Source organism: Pavona decussata, unplaced genomic scaffold, assembly GCF_977016875.1.
Source record: "Pavona decussata unplaced genomic scaffold, jaPavDecu1.1 SCAFFOLD_32, whole genome shotgun sequence".
Lineage (NCBI taxonomy): Eukaryota > Metazoa > Cnidaria > Anthozoa > Scleractinia > Agariciidae > Pavona > Pavona decussata.
The window spans coordinates 1,265,587-1,289,012 of NW_028145455.1; the positions used below are offsets into that span (position 1 = coordinate 1,265,587).

The 23,426-nt window shown below is 39.7% G+C and overlaps 1 protein-coding gene across 2 annotated transcripts; it reads right to left on the reverse strand.

Moving 5' to 3' along the window:
• Nucleotides 1-517: 517 nt before the first annotated feature.
• On the reverse strand, nt 518-23,402 carry LOC146484544 (neuralized-like protein 4). 2 transcript variants are annotated; one of them, XM_085104619.1, is made up of 24 exons: nt 22,809-23,402; nt 20,682-20,866; nt 19,994-20,194; nt 19,099-19,294; nt 18,664-18,766; nt 17,454-17,724; nt 16,723-16,924; nt 15,260-15,544; nt 13,368-13,616; nt 11,826-11,969; nt 11,504-11,646; nt 11,171-11,371; nt 10,185-10,283; nt 9,675-9,741; nt 9,456-9,529; nt 8,635-8,687; nt 8,101-8,233; nt 7,030-7,191; nt 6,313-6,568; nt 5,618-5,689; nt 4,906-5,050; nt 4,156-4,271; nt 3,452-3,563; nt 518-2,854 (listed from the first exon to the last, which is right to left on the reverse strand). In XM_085104619.1, the coding sequence occupies exons 1-24, from the start codon at nt 23,323-23,325 to the stop codon at nt 2,638-2,640; spliced, it is 4,203 nt and encodes a 1,400-aa protein (XP_084960745.1). In that variant the 5' UTR covers nt 23,326-23,402; the 3' UTR covers nt 518-2,637. The 2 variants fall into 2 exon arrangements, with proteins under 2 accessions (XP_084960745.1, XP_084960746.1); XM_085104620.1 differs by having other exon boundaries at nt 9,456-9,526; nt 22,809-23,401.
• Nucleotides 23,403-23,426: the final 24 nt, after the last annotated feature.

Consider the following 23,426-nt stretch of genomic DNA (forward strand, 5'->3'; position numbering starts at 1 on the left):
GGCGATAGCTTTATCTTAAAGATAAATTCCCGTGTAAGCCGCCAGTGGAATGTAATGCGACTTGGCATCACCTTTGACAACGAATTGTGTCAGTACAACACTGTCAAACATGCCCCCTTTCCCACGGTAACTGAAGAAGCCAGTCCCGATAAAGTCATCATTCAACTTACTGGAAAGACCTTGGGGTGTTGTCCATGAGGCAATATTTTCAATCTATACATGAACACTACTTTTTGAAAAAAGAAGGATACTTCTTTTGCAAAAGGGTGCCTTCTGGGCCCTCGCTCCTTTCCCGAGGAGGAGGAACCTGGGAACAAGGTTGCATAACCCTTCGGTACACTTGCAACTGTTCGGCGAAAGGAACTTGAAAATGTTTTGGCAATAAACGGTCTGGAAAGACTCGAATTGTGGCGTTTGTGATTCTGACTATTTCGCGTCTTTATTTGGAGGCAGAGTTTCAGGAGGAATGCGGGGAAATGTAAAAGAGCACTGTGAATATTAACCACTGATGGAAACGTACGTTGTTAGATTTCTTTTACTTTCGGATTTTTCCTTTTTTTTTTTGTTACAAAAATAGGTCCATTTATAGAATTCTGGTCCTCAAAATAAGCATTCAACACTTGTGACCCATAATTGTGAATAAATTATCCTGTTTCTCCATTTACCAGTGGGGTTTTTAAAAGCCGGAGTGTTTGCTTGGCACTTTAAACGTGTTTAAAAGCAAATTTTGCAAGGTGCATTTCTTGACAGAAATTGTATTAATTTTAGGCAGTGCCTTCTAATACCGAAGTATTTTTGCAGTTTATGGTTATGCGGGAAAAGCAGATCTTAGCAAGGACTATTATAATCCAAAAAAATTGGGGGAGCCACGCATTTTTCAGAGATACTTAAGCCATATCTGTAAAATGTATGGAGGGTTTTTAGTCCAACTTTAAGCTTAATTATCTCTTAAAAAAAATGTAGTTACCCCAAATTTTCTTTTTGGATTTCAATGACCATTGCTAAGATCTTCTTTTTCCGCATAGTGATAAACCGCGCAATTAGTAGGCACCTTTTAAGAAATTAGAGTTTCGGACCATACCGAGATGCGCAAACTTACGCGCAGCAGCACAAGGAGACACTGTCGTTAAAAGGCGCTTCCCAACGTTACTGTGAGAGTGAGCCACCACAAACGAAGCGCCAAATAGGCCATTTTCACGACAGCGTCATTTTACTACAATTACCATAATTCATTTCGTTTTTCCGTTCTTATTTAGAGTTTGTAATCCCAGTAAGGTTACTTTACACTCAACAAAGGAAAAATGGACTCTGATGGCTGTAGTACCAGAATAGGCCATAGTGAAAATGGCGCATTCACTCGGGGAAAGTTAACTTGCAAATGCAAGCTGGCCTGTTTCATTAGAGAGATTTAGCAAGCATCACGTATACGTGAGCAGCGAACGGCAAAAATGACCACGTGACCACGATTTTCCCGACATTTTTCGCGTTTGCCGGTTGCCGTTTCTACGTGAAAACAGGCTATTTCGCGTTTGCCGTCTACGTGAGAACTATACGTAAGTATGTCTTCCTTTTTTAAATACATATAAGTAGTTGACCGTTGAAAAAAAGTACCTCAATAATTTTTCCGGAAGTCATACTAGGGCAAATTAAGTTTCATGTTTAAAAATCCTTCATAACTCACTTCTTACCGCACTTTTCTTCACGAACTCACCACAGCGAGTCGCAAAAACAGCTTCATCGAAACTAGCAAAATTAAAGCTACAGTCAAAAGGTTCACGCTATTTTACGTGAAACGTGAAACGGCAAAGTCGTTTCACGTAAACGCGATGCTAAATCTCTCGTCTTATGCCCCAAAAAGTCTCAACTGTGTTGTCGCTGCTTGTCAACAAACCATTCACACAGGCCAACTGAACCTTCCTCACCCCCCCCCCCCCCCTCCTCTCCCTCCACATAAGGCAGTGGAGAGAGTTTCAGAGGACGGATAAAAGAGAGACACTAGACAAGAGGTCGAGCTACTGCGCATACGTTCTGCGCATCGGGATGGTCCGAGAATTAAGGACGGTGCCTATTAATAACAGCTTTGACTTCAAGTCTTAAGCAAAGTAATAAAAATAGATATATTCTAGCAAGCTCCACTTTACTCTGTAAGCGACGAACTTAACGCAATTGTTTTGATTGATGATAACTAAGCCCTTTCGTGATTCCAAAAATACGAGATCACCAATGTTTCGAGGGCTTGTTTTCGCCACTACGCCGTTCTCACAAAAACTCGTAGTAAAATGACGACGGCTGTCTCGTTTTCCCGCCAAAATAAAACTGGTTCACGCGTGCGCGTTCTTTGTTTACTGGAAAAACTCGTGGTTGTATTCGTACTAGAATCTAAACGTCTCTATTAACTTCACCAAACGCGACCACCTTCCATTTAAAACATGTACACCTGACATAAGTAAGTTCACCATCAAATCCACTTCCCGCAGTTAAGATAAAAACCTTTGACACCTCGCTGAACAGCCTAAGCACCACCATTTGATACACTGAAGACATGGTCTGTAGACGACTCAATATACCTCTCCCGTAGGGATCTCCAGCCAAGATTTAGCCTCGAAATTGGAAAACGTATTTGATAAAAACAATGATTTATGTAGGCTCAATCTTGATAAGCAGGGTAGTTAACACTACTGATCCTTGGTTCAGCAAATACCATTCCAGATTTTGCGTGCCAAGATTCTGATCCAACAGTTCATTAGCGTCCACTTCACGGTGACTGTGTCCGGTTCTGTAAGATCCAGGTTTGACGAGAAGCTGCAAGGCCACCTGAGCTTTATAAACTTTGCCTGTTGTACCGTCTCTGTACCTAGAAAAACGACGGAAAATCAGTTTTTGTCACTCACACGGCACAGCTATCCACACTGCTTATTACCACTTCAGAGCTTCGTTTTTCTCATTTAACGAACAGGTTGTAACTGTGCAACGCTGTTTCGTTTTAGCAGTTAACATAATAACTACTACAGTTGTAAACAATACTTTTAATAAAGGCCACGAAAGGTAGATTGTAAATGTAATAGGCCATTTCCGAGATCCATTGAACCTCGTTATGAAAGCGAGGCCAGTTGTTTACAGACGGGGCACACAAGAGCTCTCGTGAACACGTTCAGTATTCAACCCACACCGGGACCGCGAATCGAAGCCGGGGAACATTGGCAGGAGGCGAGTGCTCTCACCACTACGCCATCTCTGTTATAATTCACTCTTTGTTCGAGATTACCGATATTTAATTATCAAGTTGGAGATAGTCCATAGCAAATGACTGAAAATGACTGAAAAGAAAACGGCTTTTAGTCTGAGATAGCCGAGTCTCTAAGCCACTGAAACTACACTTGGCTGCTTTGCAAAACCACCGGCGCCCTACGTTACGTATATCTAAGATGAAGCTTTCAAAAACACAACTTACTCCTGTCTCTTGGCTTGAGTGTCGCACGCGCAAAGTATTGTGGGAGATACACATAACTGAGGTACTTCGTTTTCTTTGTTTGATGTGCCACTCCGCCGCTGACCACTACACACTGACAAATAAAAATACATCCGGGATATATCAACAACAAAAAATCACCTGAAAAAAGTACATTGCAGTTGACTCTCTCATAAGCGACCTAACTAGTTGCCAACATCTTTATGAAACCCGCTCCAGTCAGTTCAGTAAATATAACTTTAGATTATCTCGTAAACGCAAATTTTTCCAGTTCCCCGGTTGGAATTGTTGCTGGCGAGAGATGACAGTGTATTATCAAAAGAAAGATAAACAAAACTGTCTTTCCCTCTTGATGAAAATCTATTTATTTCAGCGAATGAAGTTTGATTTCCATCGTATCGTAACCTGTTACGTGCGTAAATGAAGCGAAGGCATACATGGACTTGTATGTAAACCGCGATCATGAGATGAACTTTTTTACTTTTATACTATGAGACAGCCGTCTTGTAAGACGCAGAGTAAGACACAATACAGTAGAAATCTACCTCAGATCAAACAATACGCAAAAACTTGCTACTTCAGTAACAGCGCTTAAGTTCTGTAATCTATTCTCAATCATACTCAAGGACTTCAGCCACAGACTAAAGAGAAAACTTTGACCAGCACTTGACTATGGGGGTCAATACCTTGAAGTGGAATATCTCCGAGATCAAGTATTCTCCTCAGCCGTCCAATCAAAGTGCCGTAAAAAGCCACGTGCCATTTGTCGAAAACATGATAGCCTTCAACTCGAGGAGGAATTCTAAACAAGAGATAGTAATACTTTGTTTTTAACACCTTGGCATAAGAAATACGGTTATTTTGTATATTAAAAAAAAAAAAGAAGTTTAAAGCCCCGTCCACACTGATCCGGATACATTTGAAAACAGCGTTTCCGCCCTGAAAAAGGATAAAATGTTTCCGTCCACACTATCATTTTCACCGTCCACAATAAAACGCTGCTTCGGCCCCAGAAACGCGCATGCTGAGAAAATGAGACCCGCAGCAAACACTGTTAGAAGTCAGGGCTGAGTTGCTCGAAGCATGGTTAGCGCTAACCATTGGTTAAGAGGTATTAAAACCTATAGCTTGTCATGGCATTTAACCCGGGTTAGCGCTAACCATGCTTCGAGAAACTGGGCCCAGGATTACTGAACTAGTTTTTGAATTCTTCATTGAGTTTCTTCTTGTGCGCGCACGTTAAACCAACGTCCCAGATTGTAAACTACAAGCGTAAAAGTTTTATTAAATTGGCTCCAGTTCACAACTGCTTGACAAAGTTTTTAGAACAAGGAAGCCATTCTTTCTTGAAGTGGAGATGCGGTGGTGTTGTGGTTAGCGATTTGGGCGTCAGATCTGAAGATCTAAGGAAATTCGAGGGACCTGCGCATGCTCACCTTAAAGCAAACTGACACCATCCTAAGGGTAGCGCATACCGACACGGTGGATCACCGCTGACAGCATAACGCTTTTCACCGCGAGCCTCGTGACAAGCTTGACAATAACAAACATTCAACTTGCAGTCCGTAGTGAAATACTCATCTGTGAACAAAAGCGCAATAACGTTATGACAAACGGTGGGTTAATCTTTTCAGTATCAAGCTCAAAGTATCAGTTCTTCCTGATGATTGCTGAACATTTCTGTTGATAGTACTTCAGGAAGCTGTTGACTCCCAGTATTCCTTGAAAACAAAACTTTGAAAACTAAAAATTAAAAAAAACAACAACAACAACAAAACACCACACGATATGGATAGTAAGGCTAAATAACTTTCATCTGAATGGTGAAATCTGGATTCCACACACATATTCAAAGTTGGAACATTCTAGCTCAACTGAGTCCACCGTGTGAAAGTGAGGATTGGAAATCTCCGCTTTCAGTCTCTGGTCAACTTGTTCACAAATTGAGAGCACTAATTTGGGGGGGAGGGGTGGGAGGAGAATTTTTTTTTTGGGGGGGGGGGGGGTACAGGGCGGAAGAACACGAAAGCTTACGTGGAATGTGATCTCCTTTGGTTAAACAGCCAAGCATAGGACTTTGAAAACGTTAGGTCTCTCGTAAGCAAGGTAAAGTTAGAACCAATTTACAAGGATGTTGTTGCTACTGACCTGGTATGGCTAAACTAGCACGGAATCTGTCACACAACTGTCTGTAGTCACATGGACCTTTGCTGTGTTCTCCTGGTCAACAAATTAAACAACACATCTGTTTATCTAACTGTAAATTTATAAGTAGATACATAAGACATCTGTTCTTGTTGTTGCACATTTTAGTATATTCGTGACCCTCCAGCTTCTGTATCCAATCGTTACTGATCGCTTTTATCGTGTTTGAATGAATGCACCAGCGCACTGAACAATTGATGAATCAGAAAAGTGAACCCACGAATTTCCTAGCGAGCTTTTAAAGCCCTAGTAAGGAAATGGGAGACTGCACGAGGGAAAGCAAAATATCTTCGACCTCGGTGGGATTTGAAACCACTTCGGGATTTGATCAACCGTTGCTCTAACGACTCCGCGATGGGGCCAGACTTAAACAGACACTGCAGAGTTAATTCTCTGGTCCACCATTTGTGTCGAAAATGCTAGCGGCACAACATGCATTGCGTTGGATAATTGATCGATTTATTTATTGACATCTTTAAACAAACACTTTCATATATCGACCGGCCTCTTAGTTTCGTGAAATGTAGTTTGGTAAAGAAGCCAGTAACCTATCACTTAACTGGAATCACAAACCCCATATTATCATCAAGTCCTACAAAAAATTTCATTTCACACAGTAAGCTACCGAAGAACCTTACCTGAGCTTCTCTCGGCTTTTGTTTCCTCCATACAGACACGCCCACGTTCACCATGATCAGCAGTCACAATAGACACTTCCTCACAGCACCCGTACAAGTCCAGAACAGCAAATCGTCTGGCAGGGATGGCCTGGGCAATAGGTCCCAGGTCCTCTCCGTTGATAAGCAGGTGTAACCGGCTTTTCTTGTCAATCAGGACTCCCAGTGTGTCTCCTTCCTGAAGACTGTCCAGGCTTCGACGCAAGTTGTCGTTAACCTGCATTTTAAATCACCTTAATATCAGTGAAACGGATGGACTGCGGACAATATTTGAAAGGCCACTAGCGACGATTTAGGCTTGAAATCTAGAATGCTTTGACCGGCATTACGGCTAATCAACATGAGGGAAACGTAGTTGTGTAATTTAGTATCGGTTTTAAAGAAAATGACATGTAACTTATTACTTTTTCACAAAAACTCAAACAACTCAAAGAATGAGTTTTTTGAAAGAAAGGAAAAGACCTTTGAATTTTTCTAGTTTGACTATATTTGCGGCAATAGTTTTAAGAAAAGTATTACGATACAGAACCGCGTTTTTTCGCGCGATGTCCAGTCTACAACAAAATGGCGCTAATTTGGAGCAATTTCTACGTTGACACTTGCACCATTTTCCCCCCACGTGTTTCATTTGCTAGCTCTTTTCCTATAGGCGAGGTAATGAGCACGTGACTTTCCTACCTTATTTCCATTGACATACACGGCATTGTTGACAACAATCCACGGACTGATCTTGATACTGTTGGCCGTGCTTGGCAGGCTTGTCAAGGAGTCTGGGTCCTGGGCAGTGACACCGATCATCACAGACCCTGTCCAGCGGCTGTTTAACTTCCTGATACAGACCTTGTGTGGAAATGGGAGCGACAATAAAGATTGTTGCCCCATGTGTGCCTCCCAGGCAAAATTTGTGAGCCGTGGTTGATGTGATGGAGCAAATTTATGCGCCAATGTATTGCGGAATAACCGCAAATTAAAATATATCTGCTCTGGGATCAACCCTGTGTATACATACAAAACACTTAACATCTGTTGTGGGACTATAATGCCTTTGGAAAAAAAAACCATTCATTTTGCCTCTTAGAAGCAAATCATTGAAGGGTTAAGGGCAAACAAATGGCCTAAGTGCATTTTCGGCCAGATTTTATAATTCATCCAATTTGAACAAAAGGAACGAGCCATTTGGCATAAATATTAGTTTGTTTGTTGGCAGGCTGATTTCACCACAAGTCCGCCCTAAATCTACCTCAACAAATTTAGCCTAAAAATGCCCATTGGCCCTTTCTGCACCCAGCCCTTCAATTAGGTTGGCGCTTGCAGGATGTTGCAATAAAGTGTACAAGAATGAAGACTCCGAAGGAAGATCCTCAAGAAAAATATGAACATGTTTCAATTTTATCTTAAACAAAAAGTCCCGCCAAAAAAGGGCAAGCTCCTCCTTTGTGGACGTTAGATGCAAATTTAGACGCTGTTCAGTCATGGCAAGTTGTTGATTCAAGCGCCCTCTGAAAAGTATGCCTCAAAATTTTATAACATCACCACAACTAATAAGGGTTATTACGAAAACTAAGCCAATTTTATTGGTAAAAGCCGAAGAAAAAGACACATGTGGTTTGTCAGTTGTTTACGCTCTGATGGTTGATTGACAACTGAAGGTGAGAATGGCCCGGCCAGGCCCCTTTTATACCGAAACTTCCTGTTTAAGATGAAATTGAAAATAAATTCGAGTAAATTCTAACTGAGGAGGATACAAACCTGAAACAAGTGATTATCTGGAAGAGGTTTTTCACTCAACACTACTCCGTGATTATAACTGTCCACTCTTCTTGCAGTTGTACGGTTACTGTCCAGTGCAATGAACTGACCACAGTTCTTATGGAAGAGAAATCTGAAAGAAAAACAACCAGTGAACAAGAAGAGTGCAATGTTCTTACTAACAAGCAAGTGATTTCAAAGCGTTTTTGATTCCTTGACTAATTGTCAACTTGGCGCCTAAAAAAATATGAACTGCCACGGTAGTTTCAAAATATTGTTTTTTATTGACAAATGTTCAAAGACTGCTGGAGGTGTTAAACACAACTACAGGATACCAATACTACACAAACCACCAAAAGAAAGGAAAAGAAACAAAAGAGCCGTCCACTCGGTCGTTCAACTGTTCACCTGGTTTCGTCCCCCCCCCCCCCCCACCCCACCTACACAACACTACACAGGATACCAACTTTCTAACGGAGAATTTTCAGAACACCTTTAAAGCAGACACCTGCTCCCAGGGACACATGAACTTACTTTTGTAAATTGGTGATGGATTCTCTGGCATCCTCTTCAATCTCTTCTTTCACCTGCAATAAGATGATCCTATTTTTATAACAGGCCTGGCAATTCTTAATCTACAGTAAACAACATGACTAAATCGGTATAAGTCAGAGAAGCCGAGCTAAACTATTGAAAGAAACTAAGGGCCTCCACAGACTGGAGAAAAAGTTGTCGACAGCTAGGTGTATATGGCAACAAAAAAGATTCGACAACGATTGGTGCACAATAGAGCTTTTCCACAAACTAAAGGTCAAAATGATTGATGAATTTGTTTTTGTATGCGAGAGATTGGCAAAGAGCGCTCCTGCGCATGTCAAACCGCTGACAATGAACACTGAACATGGTGTAGTCGTCGACAGCTGTCTCACAGACTGGCTAAAACAAGTTATTTAAAGTTATCGACAATAAAACTACCATGTTTGTTATCGAGGACTTAAGTAGTTTTCCTTTTTGCAAAGGAAAACTGACTTGTTGCCGATAACTATTATTTTTTTGCGGTTTATTATCAATAACTTGATTTATACTACGCAAGATTTTTCGTTATTGACAACTTTCTATGATTAACATCAAAATAGTTGTCAATAACCAACTGAAATGAAGCATGGAAAAAAGCCAGCAATGACTTCTGATAAACTGCTAGATTCTCCCTCCAAACTGCCTTGTATTCACTTGTGAGACAAAAGGAGAATTCGGCCTTATTCCGCGCACCATTTCAATTGGTCTAGTCTGCCAGCCGAGGCACTAAGGGTCGGTACCATCTGACTGGACTCACGTATAAAGACCATTACTTGTACCTCAGAAACTTGGGGCACTGACTGATGTGATTCCCCGTTCACCAACACTCCAGTTACACCAGGACAAACCTCTGCTTAAGCAAAATAAAAACATAAAACAAAAACATCATCTTACAGGCCTTGGCACTAAGGGAGTTTGTAAAACGAAATTTTCTTTTGTCACTCTGTGCGTGAACGTGTTGGAAGCAAATATTAACATGAACCGTTTGTAAAGAATACCTTTGGATGGGCTTGAGATGGAAACCATCTCGGTCATACCATAGACATCTACAACGGCATGAACACTCTGAAAAGAACAAGTCCAACTGTTCAGTAGCAACAAACTTGGTTGATTATATCATCAATGATTAATAATACTGCCCATTGATAATATCACACGGTAATGTATGTAATATCAAGCATAATTCTGCACATGCGCAAGACGAAAAGCTAAACAGGCTCTTTGTAGAAGCTTTTCTGCCACGCAACGTAATTAAGCAAACAAGAAACATCTGCTCACAGGGTACTGTTAACAAGAGATGGCTAATGGTCTTTCAAAAAAGTGTCTTGCAAAAGTCTATTAAAATTTCTTGGGTCTTGCAGTCTTAATTTTTGGCGTGAAGCTGTTTTGGAGATTCGATTTCTTTTACGTGGATTAAGGAAACCTGTGGCTGGTGAAAAAAATTGCTAGTCTTGCTGTCCGAAAAAGTCTCAAATTTCCCATTTCAGTGATCAAATTGCACAACTCACTTGAGGAATATCCAGAGCTGCTGATCCTTGGTCCTCACCATTAACAAACACATGGAAAGTGCCATCTCTTTGTCTCTGTACTCCAATCTTGGTCTTGGGCTGTGGAGCAGCATGGCAAGCTCACAAACTATACTCACTAACTCACTTCAGTAGAACCCTGTTAACGCAAACTCGGTTAACTCGAACTCCCCGCTTACTCAAACTAATTTTACTTTCCCTTGGCTCAAATTTACCCTAATAACTCAAACTCTATTTTTAAGTTAACTTCAAAATGCCAGAACATAGTTGATCAATTGACGTGTCAAAATCTTTAATCTTTTTTGATAACGTTTGTATTGTATGGCCAGATCTCAGCCTTTGTTTTGTTCTAAATATGTTCTTAAAATTTTGACAAGAATTCCCAAACTAAACGTTTTTTATCAAAACAAACATATCGCACCAAAATGATTCGTGATTGTGAGAGAATGATAAGACCATAATATTTTATTAATTATTAACACCAAGGCCCACTTACTTGAACTATTTTTGGTTTCCCTTCGGAGCTTGAGTTAGCAGGGGTATACTGTACTTTACATAAGAGGGTTTACTGAAACAGGGGAGTCAGTGATGTTTTGGTCCACAAATCCAAATTTCTCCACATTAGCTTTACTCCAAATGGCACATAGACTGGTTGTCACCTAATTAAGTAACCTAAGTATTCCCTTAGTTCACCTTAAAACTGAAGGAAATCGAAGTAAATCATTATTGTTTAGTTAACTGCTTGAACAGAGACAAACAAAGTGTCGAGCCAATAATGGATTCTTTTTTGTCCTTTAGTTTGGCTAGAAGATTGGCTTTTGTTACAAGTGCAAGAAACTCAAGTGAGTAACTCTATTTTTTTTAATTTAGTGAATAAAAAGTTACCCTATCCCCTCCATCCAATTACCACAGCCACATTGCCATGAAAAGGCAACTACAAACCAAAGTAAACTTAAGCTCACTGTTACCTGAAGCCTGTCCAAACTATGGCCATAATTCTCTTTGACTACGACAGCATCCTTCATGACACATGAGCCTGTCATGAGCCATGTTCCATCTCGCAGCTCCAGCGCAGAGCAAGGAACAGTCAACAGTGGGATGGTTTTAGTTGTGATTCCCACAGCTATTGATCCTGACCACTGGCTGCCTGTTACTTTGTCAATCACAATCTGAAAATGAAATTTGTGTGATTAACACCTGACCTGAAGTGGCTTTAACCCATTATTAAAAATATTACACTAAGAAGGCCTCAACTGTACTAATAAAACATACAGGTAGCTTTTATAGTAATGTTGTATTACCTCAAATATTTCATCTTCTTCCAAGGGCTTTGCACTGAACACAAGGCCATGACTGAAGCCATGAGACCTCATGGCTGTCATCTTGTTGTTTGAAAGACGTATGTTCTTGCCACAACAAGAGTGGAAGCCACACTTTTCCTTACCTTGAGAAAAATATTAAAGTTAGCAAACCAAGAAAAGGAATTTGGTTAGCAACTTCAAATGACAATAGTCATCATCATCATCCATCATCATCATCGTCATCATCATTATTAACTACTTTTCTGCAGACCTATAATACAAACATAAATGGCAAAATGGTTAAAAATATATCCTTACGTACTTGTTCCTTCAGCTGATGAAACAGCTTCAGTAGCTTCAGTCTGTTGCTCTATAGTAATCTGTGTAACTTGGGATCCTTGGTAATCCTCATCGTATACCGATATCTGAACACATTGGCCATACAAGTCAATCATGGCATAGACTCCTGGAGGAAAACAAAATACTATGCTAATAGCCAAAGAGGCAGGTTATTCAATAAATTAATAAAGTCAAATCTCTTGTAAGCGACCACCCTTGGGGCACGACAAAGTGAAAAAGGGACAAAGTGAGAGTTGACTGTACTGCATTTGGAGTATGGGCATCCCACACATCAAGCACTAAACACTGGCTTCCAAAGAAGTTACCTCAAATTTTCTAGTTGATTTGCTGCCCCCCCACCCCGACCCCCCCCCCCCCTACACACACAATAACCTCCATAGGGTAGGGATATCCATGGCTGATGAAATGTCCTGCGCAGTTTTAAGAGACAAGTACATAATTTCTCTGTGAGGCAAGTGTTTTTAAGCATACTTGCCCACAGAATATTTAACAATTATTAGATTATGAGCTCAAGATTTCTATCGCGTGATAGCTGATGAGGGCGCAGCCCAAATCAGCTATCATGCATAGAAATTGAGAGCAAATAATCTAATTGTTTTAGTATAAATCTACTTGTTGTTCAAAACTAAACAAGAAAATTATCTATATCCTCATCACAGACATTTCGAAAACGCAAGGAAGCGGCCGCCATTTTGTTGAAAACCGCTACTCACTATCTATCACTATCTATCCTTGAGAACGGCATTTGTGATAGAACACCAGTAGATTTATACTAAATAGCTATAGACCAAAACAAAGTTCAGCCCCTACCCAAGCAAAGAACTACATGCATGCATGTGTACTGCTTTGATCAACTGTAAGTTTTTTAAAAGGGTTTGCTTTGTGAGTACCAGACCTCAAACAATGTAAAATGAAAGACACAAATGACAGAAAACAACATAAGTTCATAACAAGATCAAAGAAATACAGTTGACTCCAGCTCTAACTCATAGAAAGATCCAGCTTAAGATTGGCCAGAAAGCTAAGCCCTTTATCCCACAGAAACTGATCAGAAGGGCCTCATCCTGATTAATATTCAAATTCTCCCAAGTCAAATAACATAAATAGACCCTTCTCCAAAATGGCGGCAACAGATATGAATGAGTTAAAATTGAACTGAATGAAAAATTGATACCAGCACTGGAAAGAGCACCTTTACTTTAGCAACCTTGCAAAGTTTCAGCATATTAGGTAATATATCAGCTTGGGAAATGTAAGATGAAATTTGACAAATTTACAGACGTCTGTATTTTTTTCATTTTTCTACTTACATTTTCTCAGCTGATAAAATACTCCTAATATGCTGAACCTTTGCAGTGCTACTAAAGTAAAAGTACTCTTTCTAGTGCTGGTATACGTTTTTAATTTCAACTTATTTGAATTTTCGGCCGCCATTTTGGAGAAGTGTCTATTGCATAAAAAAAAAAATAATAAAACAGAAAGGATCTACTGAAGACAATGTTACCTGAAGGTACACTTGTAGCAGCCACACCACAGTCTTCACCATTGACAAAGAAATGTAGGGTGCCATCTGATTTACGCATTACTCCAAGTCGTGATCCCTCTTCCAGCTTATCCAGGTCACAGGAATACCCACTCATGATTGTTGTACAATTCTGTAGCACAGATGACCCAGACACCATCCATGCCCCGCTATCAAGGTCAGTCATAGTGCATGGGAACTGGAGTTGGTCAGGGGGAGTTGTGGTTACTCCTGTCCAGATAAATATTCCTCAGTGAAAAATAATTCTCTAGTCTTTTACCTACTGGTACAGTAAACTAGGGGTTGTCTTGTGAAAGTCCTAACAACTTCCTATGCCCACTAAGTTATCGGACATTTGAGAAACAGTCCACGGATTGGATTGGAAAAGTGAGTAGAAGGTGGAGGTGCATTTAATGATGGCTGAAGTTTGCTATTTGTGTATTTATGAAGTCAAAAATTTTGCTGACTTTTTGCTGTTGTTTTTCTGGTGGGGCATGAAGTACTGAGGTGGAGGGCAGGGGGTGGGACGTGTGGTTTTGGGAAGTTTTCTGGGCTTAGTATTACCTTGGGGATATTTTTGGGGGTCTAGTTTTGAGCCATTGAATATTGTGAGGGACTAGTTTTGTCTTGTTGACATTTTGGGGGTATTATTATCCCTCCATTGACTGTCCTCCATTACTTTTAGATACTACAACCACAAAACAAGATTCACTCTTCCATGTAGGAGCATCAGCAGGGTTTTAAAGTGCCCTCACTCAGCACATCAGTAACTTGCAAGCTACATAATAAACAGCTGTCACATCCTACACCACAAAATTTGGCCAATTCTAATGAATTCTGGCTGTTTTGGGTGTTCGCTGAAGTACACACACTCAAAAGAGACTCTACTGTGCGGAAGCACATTGTAAAAAAAAATATTATATCCCTGTCGCTATCTACTGCAATTAGTTCCTGCTATCTGCCATTGTTATAATAATTATGTGAATTATTAAAGTGTAAATGTTAATTGTGAAATAACTAAAAAAATGATAAAGATTTATTAGATGCAGCCAGATTCACAGGATAGTCATTATAACTGAAGTGTTTGAAGTTGAGTTGTGAAAACTTAACTTCTTCTTAAGTTTGCAAAACCAAGACAACTTCAATTATTACTCTTCCCCCATGGTTTACACCTGTGCAATCTTACAACACAGGTGCCTAAAGATGGAGGATTATCTTAATAAATCAACAGAAATAACTAAAAAAAATATTCCTGAGCAATAGTCTGAAGTGGGCAATATTAACTGAGAACAACTGGTTCCATTTCAACTGAAAAGACAAATTGGGACACCGGGTTGGAGAAATCAACATAAAATTTATAGCTATATAGGGTAGGCTAGCATTGACTGAAAACTTGTTATAATTATTATTATTATTATTTAGATGTTGTTACTACAATATTCCAATCTAGAGCCCTCCTTCTATTAAAGCCTGGTTTTCACTAGGAACTAAGCATAAGCACAAATGCCACTTAAGCAAGTGAGATTGTTCTTCTTGTGCTTATGGGGTGACATAAGCACAAGCACAAGGCAGTCAACCATTGCATCCACCATATACTTAACATCAAGGGGAGCTGGCATCAAAAATATTTCTGTCAAGAAATGGTTTTCTGCAGGTGCATCTGTCCTTATGCTTATGTAGATAGTGTTCTCACTTGCTAATCTTCATGCTTCATATTATGTCCTACTAAAAACCAGCCTTAAGTAACCCATTCTAATACGCACTATACAAGAATGTTTTCTCTGAACTATATATCCAGGATTATCAAGTAACATTACAGCTTTAATTTATAGGTTCAATCTTTTCACGGATTACATTACATTCTATTGACAAACCTGCTTCCATTGAGCCAGACCAGCGATTGACAAGTTTCTCAATGATCACTTCAAACATTTCATCATCTTTAAGAGGCCTGTGACTCATTACAATTGCATTGTTAAATTCGCACAGAGGATTGATCCGTATAGCGCTACGATAGTTGGCACTCACAGCTACTTGACCGCCATGAAAGGGGCTGAACTTAAAACAGTTGTTTAATTCACTGATTGATGGAATGAGGTCTTGAGAGGGTGATTCCACTGGTTGATGTTCTTGAGCAACAATGACAACTTCTGAGACTTCTAAAGAAAAGGATCCAAAGTTAAATCAATAAATAAAACAATGAACAGTGCTCTATTGATGACTCAATATTTTGTTACAAAAGGGTCAACAACAACAACAACATCAACAAACTTTAATACTAATTACCAGAATCATGCTACTTACTATAAGGCATTGCTTTATCTCAGTGTGCAAGAAGACACCTCTCACTGAGGCTATGCTTGTTTACAGCGGTTACCAATGACACGCGACCTATCGCCTTCAAAAGACTCCGATAAAGTTGCGTTTTGGTGGACGTCAATCATAGAAAAGCTGTTAAAATTATTTTGAATTCTGAGACCATTTCAAGGCAACAGAACCAAGAAATTGACAGTTGGTAAACTTTATGAAAGTTGATTTCCAAGCCAGATTATCTAAAAAATGGGCATTGTTTAGACGAAGCTGTATTTTTTTATGAAACATTCGAAATCGCTACACCTGATAATAAATCAGCGATGCGTGCAAGTGAGTAAATTATCACATGCAGTGAAAATTGAAATTTCTAATTCAAAAATACCTTTTATTTGAGCTTGATCTCGCTCGAGAATCAATTTAAATAAAGTTTACCTTCTCTTAGCGAGGTAAAATTCTTAGTTTCTTGCCGGGTTACCTTGGAATCTTGTCAGAATTCAAAATAATTTCAACGGCTTTTGTTTGATTGACGTCCACCAAAATGCAACTTTATCCGACTCTTTTGAATGCCGTAGGTCGCGTGTTATTGGTAACCGCTGTAAATGCAGGATTTTTTTTGGCTTTGGAATCAGTTTTTTTAATTCACCTCCATGCACATGATTGTCAATTTCTCTCATTTGAAAAATAAAACTTCTCATTCTTGTTAATTACCTTTATTTCAAACTAAATTTCAACTCAATTTGCATAATTAAAGCAGTGTTAATTTCAAATATCTTTATTCACACAAATCTCTTTATTCGCTCTGCATGTTTTTGCTTCGAGCGCTCCTGCGACTGAGTGAAGCAATCACTGTATTGTTTCTTTGTTTATTCACACAAGCATAAATTTTCTACAATTATATTCCAAAATACCTAAGGTCTACCTGGTTCCCAATTACAAGTGCAAAAGCAAAACATTCTTAACAGTGCTACTGTTATCTCTGGGTCCCAGAGTAAATAACAGTTAGTAAACATCAAGGCAGTCTTACCATTCATTGTGTTGGTTAACTCAGCCTCTACATTTTGCTCTGATCCTGAGACAATGGTGACCTGTGCACACTGACCAAACAGATCTATCACACCATACACATTGGCTGGAACACCTTGAGCTGCACAGCCCAGATCTGTGCTGTTTACAAAGAAGTGTAGTGAGCCATCTTCCTTACGCATCACCCCAACAGTATCACCCACCTGTCATGATGTTAAATCAAGGCAGACAATGAGATTTATCATTGACAGAAGAAATTGATGACAGAAATGCCAAATTAAGAATGCTTCAATGAAAGTTTGAGCTTCACAAAGTACTTCCGGGCAATACTTTCAGGATTTGAAAATGGCCTTGAAATTCAAAGCTTTAGCAGGTAAACTCTTCAGTCACAGGATGGCGACATACCAAGAGCACCTATTGTAGGCAACTTGACACAGCTTCACAGGTTTACTACTTGACTAGCTACAGTAAAGATTTTAGAACTTTAGGACTGTGCACTTTGTTACCCTCTTTCTGGTTTTCATATGCTAAGAAGTATTGGTAAATGTACCAGTCGCAATCTTTCCTGGTTCACATCACTACGGTGGATTACAAAATCAGAACCCATAAACCTTTCATGCCACACGGTAGTTTAAAGATCTTTTCTTGCACAGAAGGTTACGGTTTTTGGATGTCAAGAGCATACAAAAGACGAAGTGAATTACATATGCTGAGCACATTTTTAGCTAGTACCTTAATTTCATCCAGGGTTGGCCCATACTCTTCAATGGTAGTCACACCATCACACACCACACTGCCCCCTGACATCATCCACGTTCCAGGAGGCTGCACATTTGTCATTGTTGATGGAAACTCTAATGTTTCAGGATCATGGGTAGTGACACCAATCTCTAGAGACCCCGCCCACTTGGTTACTTGAATGTCGACCCGCACTTCAAGAAGTTGATTAGGATTTAGATAACAGCTTGTTAGAACAACAGCATTGTTGAATTCTTCATTGGCTCTGGGAACAACATTAATAACATAACAACATCAACAATAATTATTTACCTTTATAAGAGCAATTACAAAACCAATTAAAACACTGTCTTGTTATCAATAATGTAACACTGACATAGTGAACATGTTCAGTAAGGGTGGCAGATATCAAAGTCAATTATTTGATATCATCAATGCTGGGGTTTCATTGAAAAATACTGATACTTGCGGGAAATACAGGCTGGATGGGATGCTAGTGCATTAAAGGATACCCAGCATGAAGTGACTAGGAGTATTACTACTCCACCCTATATGGGATGCTAGTCCATCACAGGATACCCAGCATGAAGTGACTAGGAGTATTACTACTCCCACCTGGATGGGATGCTAGTCCATCACAGGATACCCAGCATGAAGTGACTAGGAGTATTACTACTCCCCCTGGATGGGATGCTAGTCCATCACAGGATACCCAGCATGAAGTGACTAGGAGTATTACTACTTCCCCCTGGATGGGATGCTAGTCCATCACAGGATACCCAGCATGAAGTGACTAGGAGTATTACTACTCCCCCTGGATGGGATGTTAGTCCATCACAGGATACCCAGCATGAAGTGACTAGGAGTATTACTACTCCCCCTGAATGGGATGCTAGTCCATCACAGGATACCCAGCATGAAGTGACTAGGAGTATTGCTACTCCCCCCGGGATGGGATGCTAGTCCATCACAGTTTACCCAACATGAAGTGACAAGGAGTATTACTTCTCCCTCCTGGATGGGATGGCTTTCCACCGCAGGTTCAAACTCAGTATTTTTGTGAACATGCTTGCGAGGTCCATAAAAATGGTTCCAGAGAGGAGGCTTAAACCGCCCACTAAACACAAGTTTACTGTCACAGTATCTCTGGGATTTTACTGAAATCTAAGTAGCAGACATTCGAAGAAGTTCTGTTTAAACATACCTTGGCCTGTGTGCACTGCGAAAGCCATTAAATAAGGACACAGATGTACCACAGCGTGGATGAAACACGAGTGAGTTGCCAGGTGTGGTGATTGCACTTTCATCTGTAAAACAGTGATATAGCTCTGATTGATTAAGGCCTATATTTGGAGCTCACCTTACCATTACCCCTTAGCCGACCAAACTTCCAAACCCTTCATTCACCTTAATGCAGGTTGTTTTTAGGCTTTTTTTTTGTAATCCTTTTGAGGTAGTCAAAGCTAGGAATAAATAACTGCCATTAGAAATGTCAGCTAAATTTATGTTCATTACTGAAGTTTTTAATATCGTTGCAAGGCTTGCTATATATGTCCACAGGTCTAATTTTAATGTTCCATCCAAAGTTTGGCCATTTATTTTACATTTTAATAAAAAATTCTCACTAAATGGTACATACTGTTAGACTGCACAATCTCCCGTTCTTCTTCTGTTGTGCCAGAAACTATGGAAACCCTAACTGCCGCACCATAAATGTCAACTGCACCGTAAACATTAGCAGGCAGGTTGCTTACGGCTTCCCCCTGGTCTTGGTCGTTTATGAAGAAATGAAGAGACCCATTACTTTTCTTCAGTATTCCAATCTTGTCCCCTTCCTTCATTGAAAAAAAAATAACATTTTTAGTAACAAAATAATGTATTGCAATTAATAACTTTAATTTCAGACTTTGTCATTTAAACACAAATTCAGCTCCTAAAGGCTGGCACAATTAAGACATTTGAGTGTTTGTTGTCAGATTGAGAACAAATAAAATTGTTGCAGCAGCTTCTTTTCTATAACAACATACACATAATTATGTTCTTTAGAACTTCAAAAACTCATAAATAATTCATAAGCCCATTGACCTATCAAATGGTCGATAAAACATCACATGCGGTGGTTTTAAAACCCGATAAAACCTCCGCCTAATTAGTATGCGATGTTTAATGTTTTTCTCGTATGCTAATTTCCAACGTTCACAAAAGCATCATTGTTATGAACTCTCTTGACACACGCTCTTCCAGGAATGTTTTTGAAGCCATTTAAATCGCGTCTAAAACCACTTGGCTGTGCCTCATGGTTTTAAACCCCCATAGCACACTGCTGCTTGTGTTTTAAACATTACATAAGCCACTTGCATGAATTTGAAGGCAACAAATTAAAATAACATGTTTGGTTTTATTAAAGGCATAATGATAACATAATTTGATTTGAGAGCAAATTGTCGTTTCTACTCCGCACCAATTCAGCACCACAGTTTCTTTAGAAACTACGCCCCTTATACCGGTAATTAAAACAACAGCTTTGCCGGTACCTTGAGGGTTTCTAGGTTGATACTTGAGTAATCCCTCTTAGCTTCTTTGCCATTCATAATGACTGATGTCCCACTCAGCATCCATGTGCCGCTGGGCATGCTTGTCATGGTCGGTGGTAAAACAATGTCTGCAGGATTGTGGCTGGTGACACCCACTTCAATAGAACCTGCCCACAGTTCTGTAACACATTCTATTTCAACCTAAAAAGTAGAAAACATGTGGATAGATTTAGATAGACAGATAGACAGACAGACAGACAGATAGACAGACAGACAGAAAAACAGACAGACAGACAGACAGATAGACAGACAGACAGACAGACAGACAGACAGATAGATAGATTCACTTTCACTTGTGCTTTGTCAAAATTCCAATAATTTAAAGGCTTTTGACATAATGTGGGTGAGATTATCACCTAATTTAATTTGTCACCATTTGATTACCCATACAAATTTGAGTAATCTTTAGTTAGTGTTCTTCAAATTTTAGTCTTTAGTCAAAACTACAAACATTTCTTGAAAGATACCCATTCTGCAAGCCAAAATGGATCCTCTTTTCCTGAAGCCCTTCAACTGGAACATTTCAATAACTGATTAGAATCATTCGACCTGAACACAAAAGTCTGTGGGAAATGTACCTTTCATCTCTAAAATAATCTCATTACTTAATTTTACTTTGTTTACTTACTTCAAACAACTGATCATTTCTTAGAGGTATATTTGTGAGAGTCACAGCATTCTTGAATTCCTCTGTTGGTCTCTGACGTTCGGCAGTTCTGTTGTTATTGGAGAGTTTTATTAATGAGCCACAGTGAGGATGGAAACACACTGATGCAGTGGAAGGAAGGGTATGTGAATCCAGTGCTGCTTCTCCTGTGGATAAAACAATTAACAAGAAATTCTAAATCTACATTTAATTAAGTCAGTAAAGTCGTGAGACATCACACCAAGAAGTTTTTGTGATTTAGTAAAAATTATACTGGTAAACCTCTTATGGTGGCTGGTATATTGGGAGATAACACATGAAGCTGAAAGGTTGTCCGAAAAATGAACAGCGAAACAGTCAAATTTGTGGACTATCTTTAAGTTGAGAGCATTATTCCCCTATATACCAGCAAGCCAAAGATGTTTTTGTTTTAATTTCCCGAACCTCCTACTGATTATTAATTTCTGAAATGCTCACATGTGCAACCTTTATTCTTGACAATAAAAACAGCTTAAAAAAGTTAACCTTAAAGTGCCCCTGGGACGAAAATTTCATTTTCCATCTTTTCGCATTTTCGTGTAGAATGTGACCTTCTTACTCATGTTACCAAATTTCAATCATTTACGGCGATTGGAAGTATTTTTTTTTAGCTTTTTATTCGAGATTTCATGGCCGCCATTACTTGGCCTTGTTCCGGAAGTTAAGGTTCAAATTACAGGAACTGACGTCATTGGCTCAACACGAAAAATTCCACATGGCTAATTTTCATATGGACTCTACTTCATAAACTGTATTCTGCTGTTATTTAGTTCGCAACAGCAGAATACAGTTTATGGAGTAGAATCCATATGAAAATTAGCCATGTGGAATTTTTCGTGTTGAGCCAATGACGTCACTTCCTGTAATTTGAGCCTTAACTTCCGGAACAGGGCCAAGTAATGGCGGCCGTGAAATCTCGAATAAAAAGTTAAAAAAAAAATACTTCCAATCGCCGTAAAGGATTGAAATTTGGTAACATGAGTAGGAACGTCATATTCTACATGAAAATTCAAAAAGATGGAAATTGAAAATTTCGTCCCAGGGGCACTTTAACAGTCCATGGGAGCTTTATTCAAGGGGAGGGAGGTACTATTGGAAGAATTATAGTGTCTGGAATTGGGAGAAGACTTATACTTTGTGGGGGAGCTTATGTTCACAGCACAGCCCAATGGCTATTGCACTGGACTGTGGATTGAGTGGTTTGGGTTGGAGGCCTATTCTGTGTTGATGTGCTGTGTGCTCTATGTGCTCTTTACTCTCATGTTGCCAGTCGTCGCCAAGTATGCTACCAGTTTACTGTCCAGGAAACCTGCTGGGGTTACCTGTGATGGACTAGTATACCATTCAAGGAGGACCAATAGATATATACCTAGTCACTTCATATTGACTATGCTGTGATAGACTAGAATCTCATTCAGGTGGGGAGGGGAAGGGAGGTGAGGAGAAGTAATACTCCTAGTGACTTCATGCTGGGTATCCTGTGATAGACAAGGATCTCACTTTATGCTGGATATTCTGTGATGGACTAGCTCCCATCCAGGGGAGAGTAGTAATACTCCCAGCCACTTCATGCGAAAAAGCAGGAATAAGCTTTGGCAGTAGTTGGCCACTAGGATCATGAAGGTTTACCTTTTTTCTAAATATCCAAGGGGGGGGGGGGGGGGGAGAGGCCTTATAATTGAAATTTTGTGTAACTGGTTAGCCTATCTGAAATCACATGATAAATAATTAACTTCAGAAAATTACATTTTTTCCATGATAGGCATACATCTAGTAATATTATTTGATTGATAATGGAGGCATAATTAAACAATAGCATGGCATGGCATGTTCACTCAAACATTGAATTCAATACAAAACAGGAAACTGATATTTAACCCTGAAATTGGTTTTGATTCTATATTGCGTTATATGAAGGACCATCCTTGATCAATTCAAAACATAACAATTACGACATGTGATAATCTGAAGCTATATAAGTTAAGTTTAAAACTTGTCTTAGAGACAGAGCTTGTATTAAAAGTTAAGTAGCTGGAAAGTTTTCAAGTCCTTAATCCTGTTATCACTTACCCGAAACGCTATTGTAAGGCCTATAAATTGATATTTCAACGCATCTTCCGTACAAATCGACCACAGCGTGAACTGTTTGGGGGATATTTGTCGCTGCTACACCCAGGTCAACACCATTGACAAAGAAATGTAGACTCCCGTTCACTGTTCTTTGGACGCCGACCCTGTCTCCCTCTTTTAGCTCGTCGAGGTCTTGTCCATATTCGTCCACAAAAGAGGAACCGTCTTTTAGAATAGACATCCCAGACATGATCCATGACCCATTTTTCAGGCCGGTAGAGCTCGAGGGAATTTCCATACCACTCGGGTCACCGCTAGTCACCCCAATTGCCCACGACCCCGACCAATTGCCGATTTTTCGGTCCAGACGGACTTCGAATATTTCATTATCCCTCAGTGGCTTCTTGCTGAATATCAGGCCATTGTTAAACTCTGCGGCGGAGCTTCGTCTTCGAGCGGTTCGGTTCTCGTTGCTTAAAAATACCAGAGAACCGTGGCACTGATGAAACTCCGCCATCTTATTTTATTTTCCACTTTGTTTCTCATGGTGTATACCACTGACCGAGCTGACCGCTGATGAATCTGATGAAAAAATTTTTTGTCACTTTATTAAAAAAC

Bases quoted from the DNA above. Each gene is read 5' to 3' on its own strand.
- LOC146484544 (XM_085104619.1), bottom strand. From the start codon at position 23,325: ATGGCGGAGTTTCATCAGTGCCACGGTTCTCTGGTATTTTTAAGCAAC. The intron at 18,767-19,098 runs GTATGTACCATT...ACTGTTTTACAG, and splicing joins GGAGATTGTGCAGTCTAACA to ATGAAAGTGCAATCACCACA. The intron at 10,284-11,170 runs GTAACAGTGAGC...GCTGCTCCACAG, and splicing joins ATAGTTTGGACAGGCTTCAG to CCCAAGACCAAGATTGGAGT.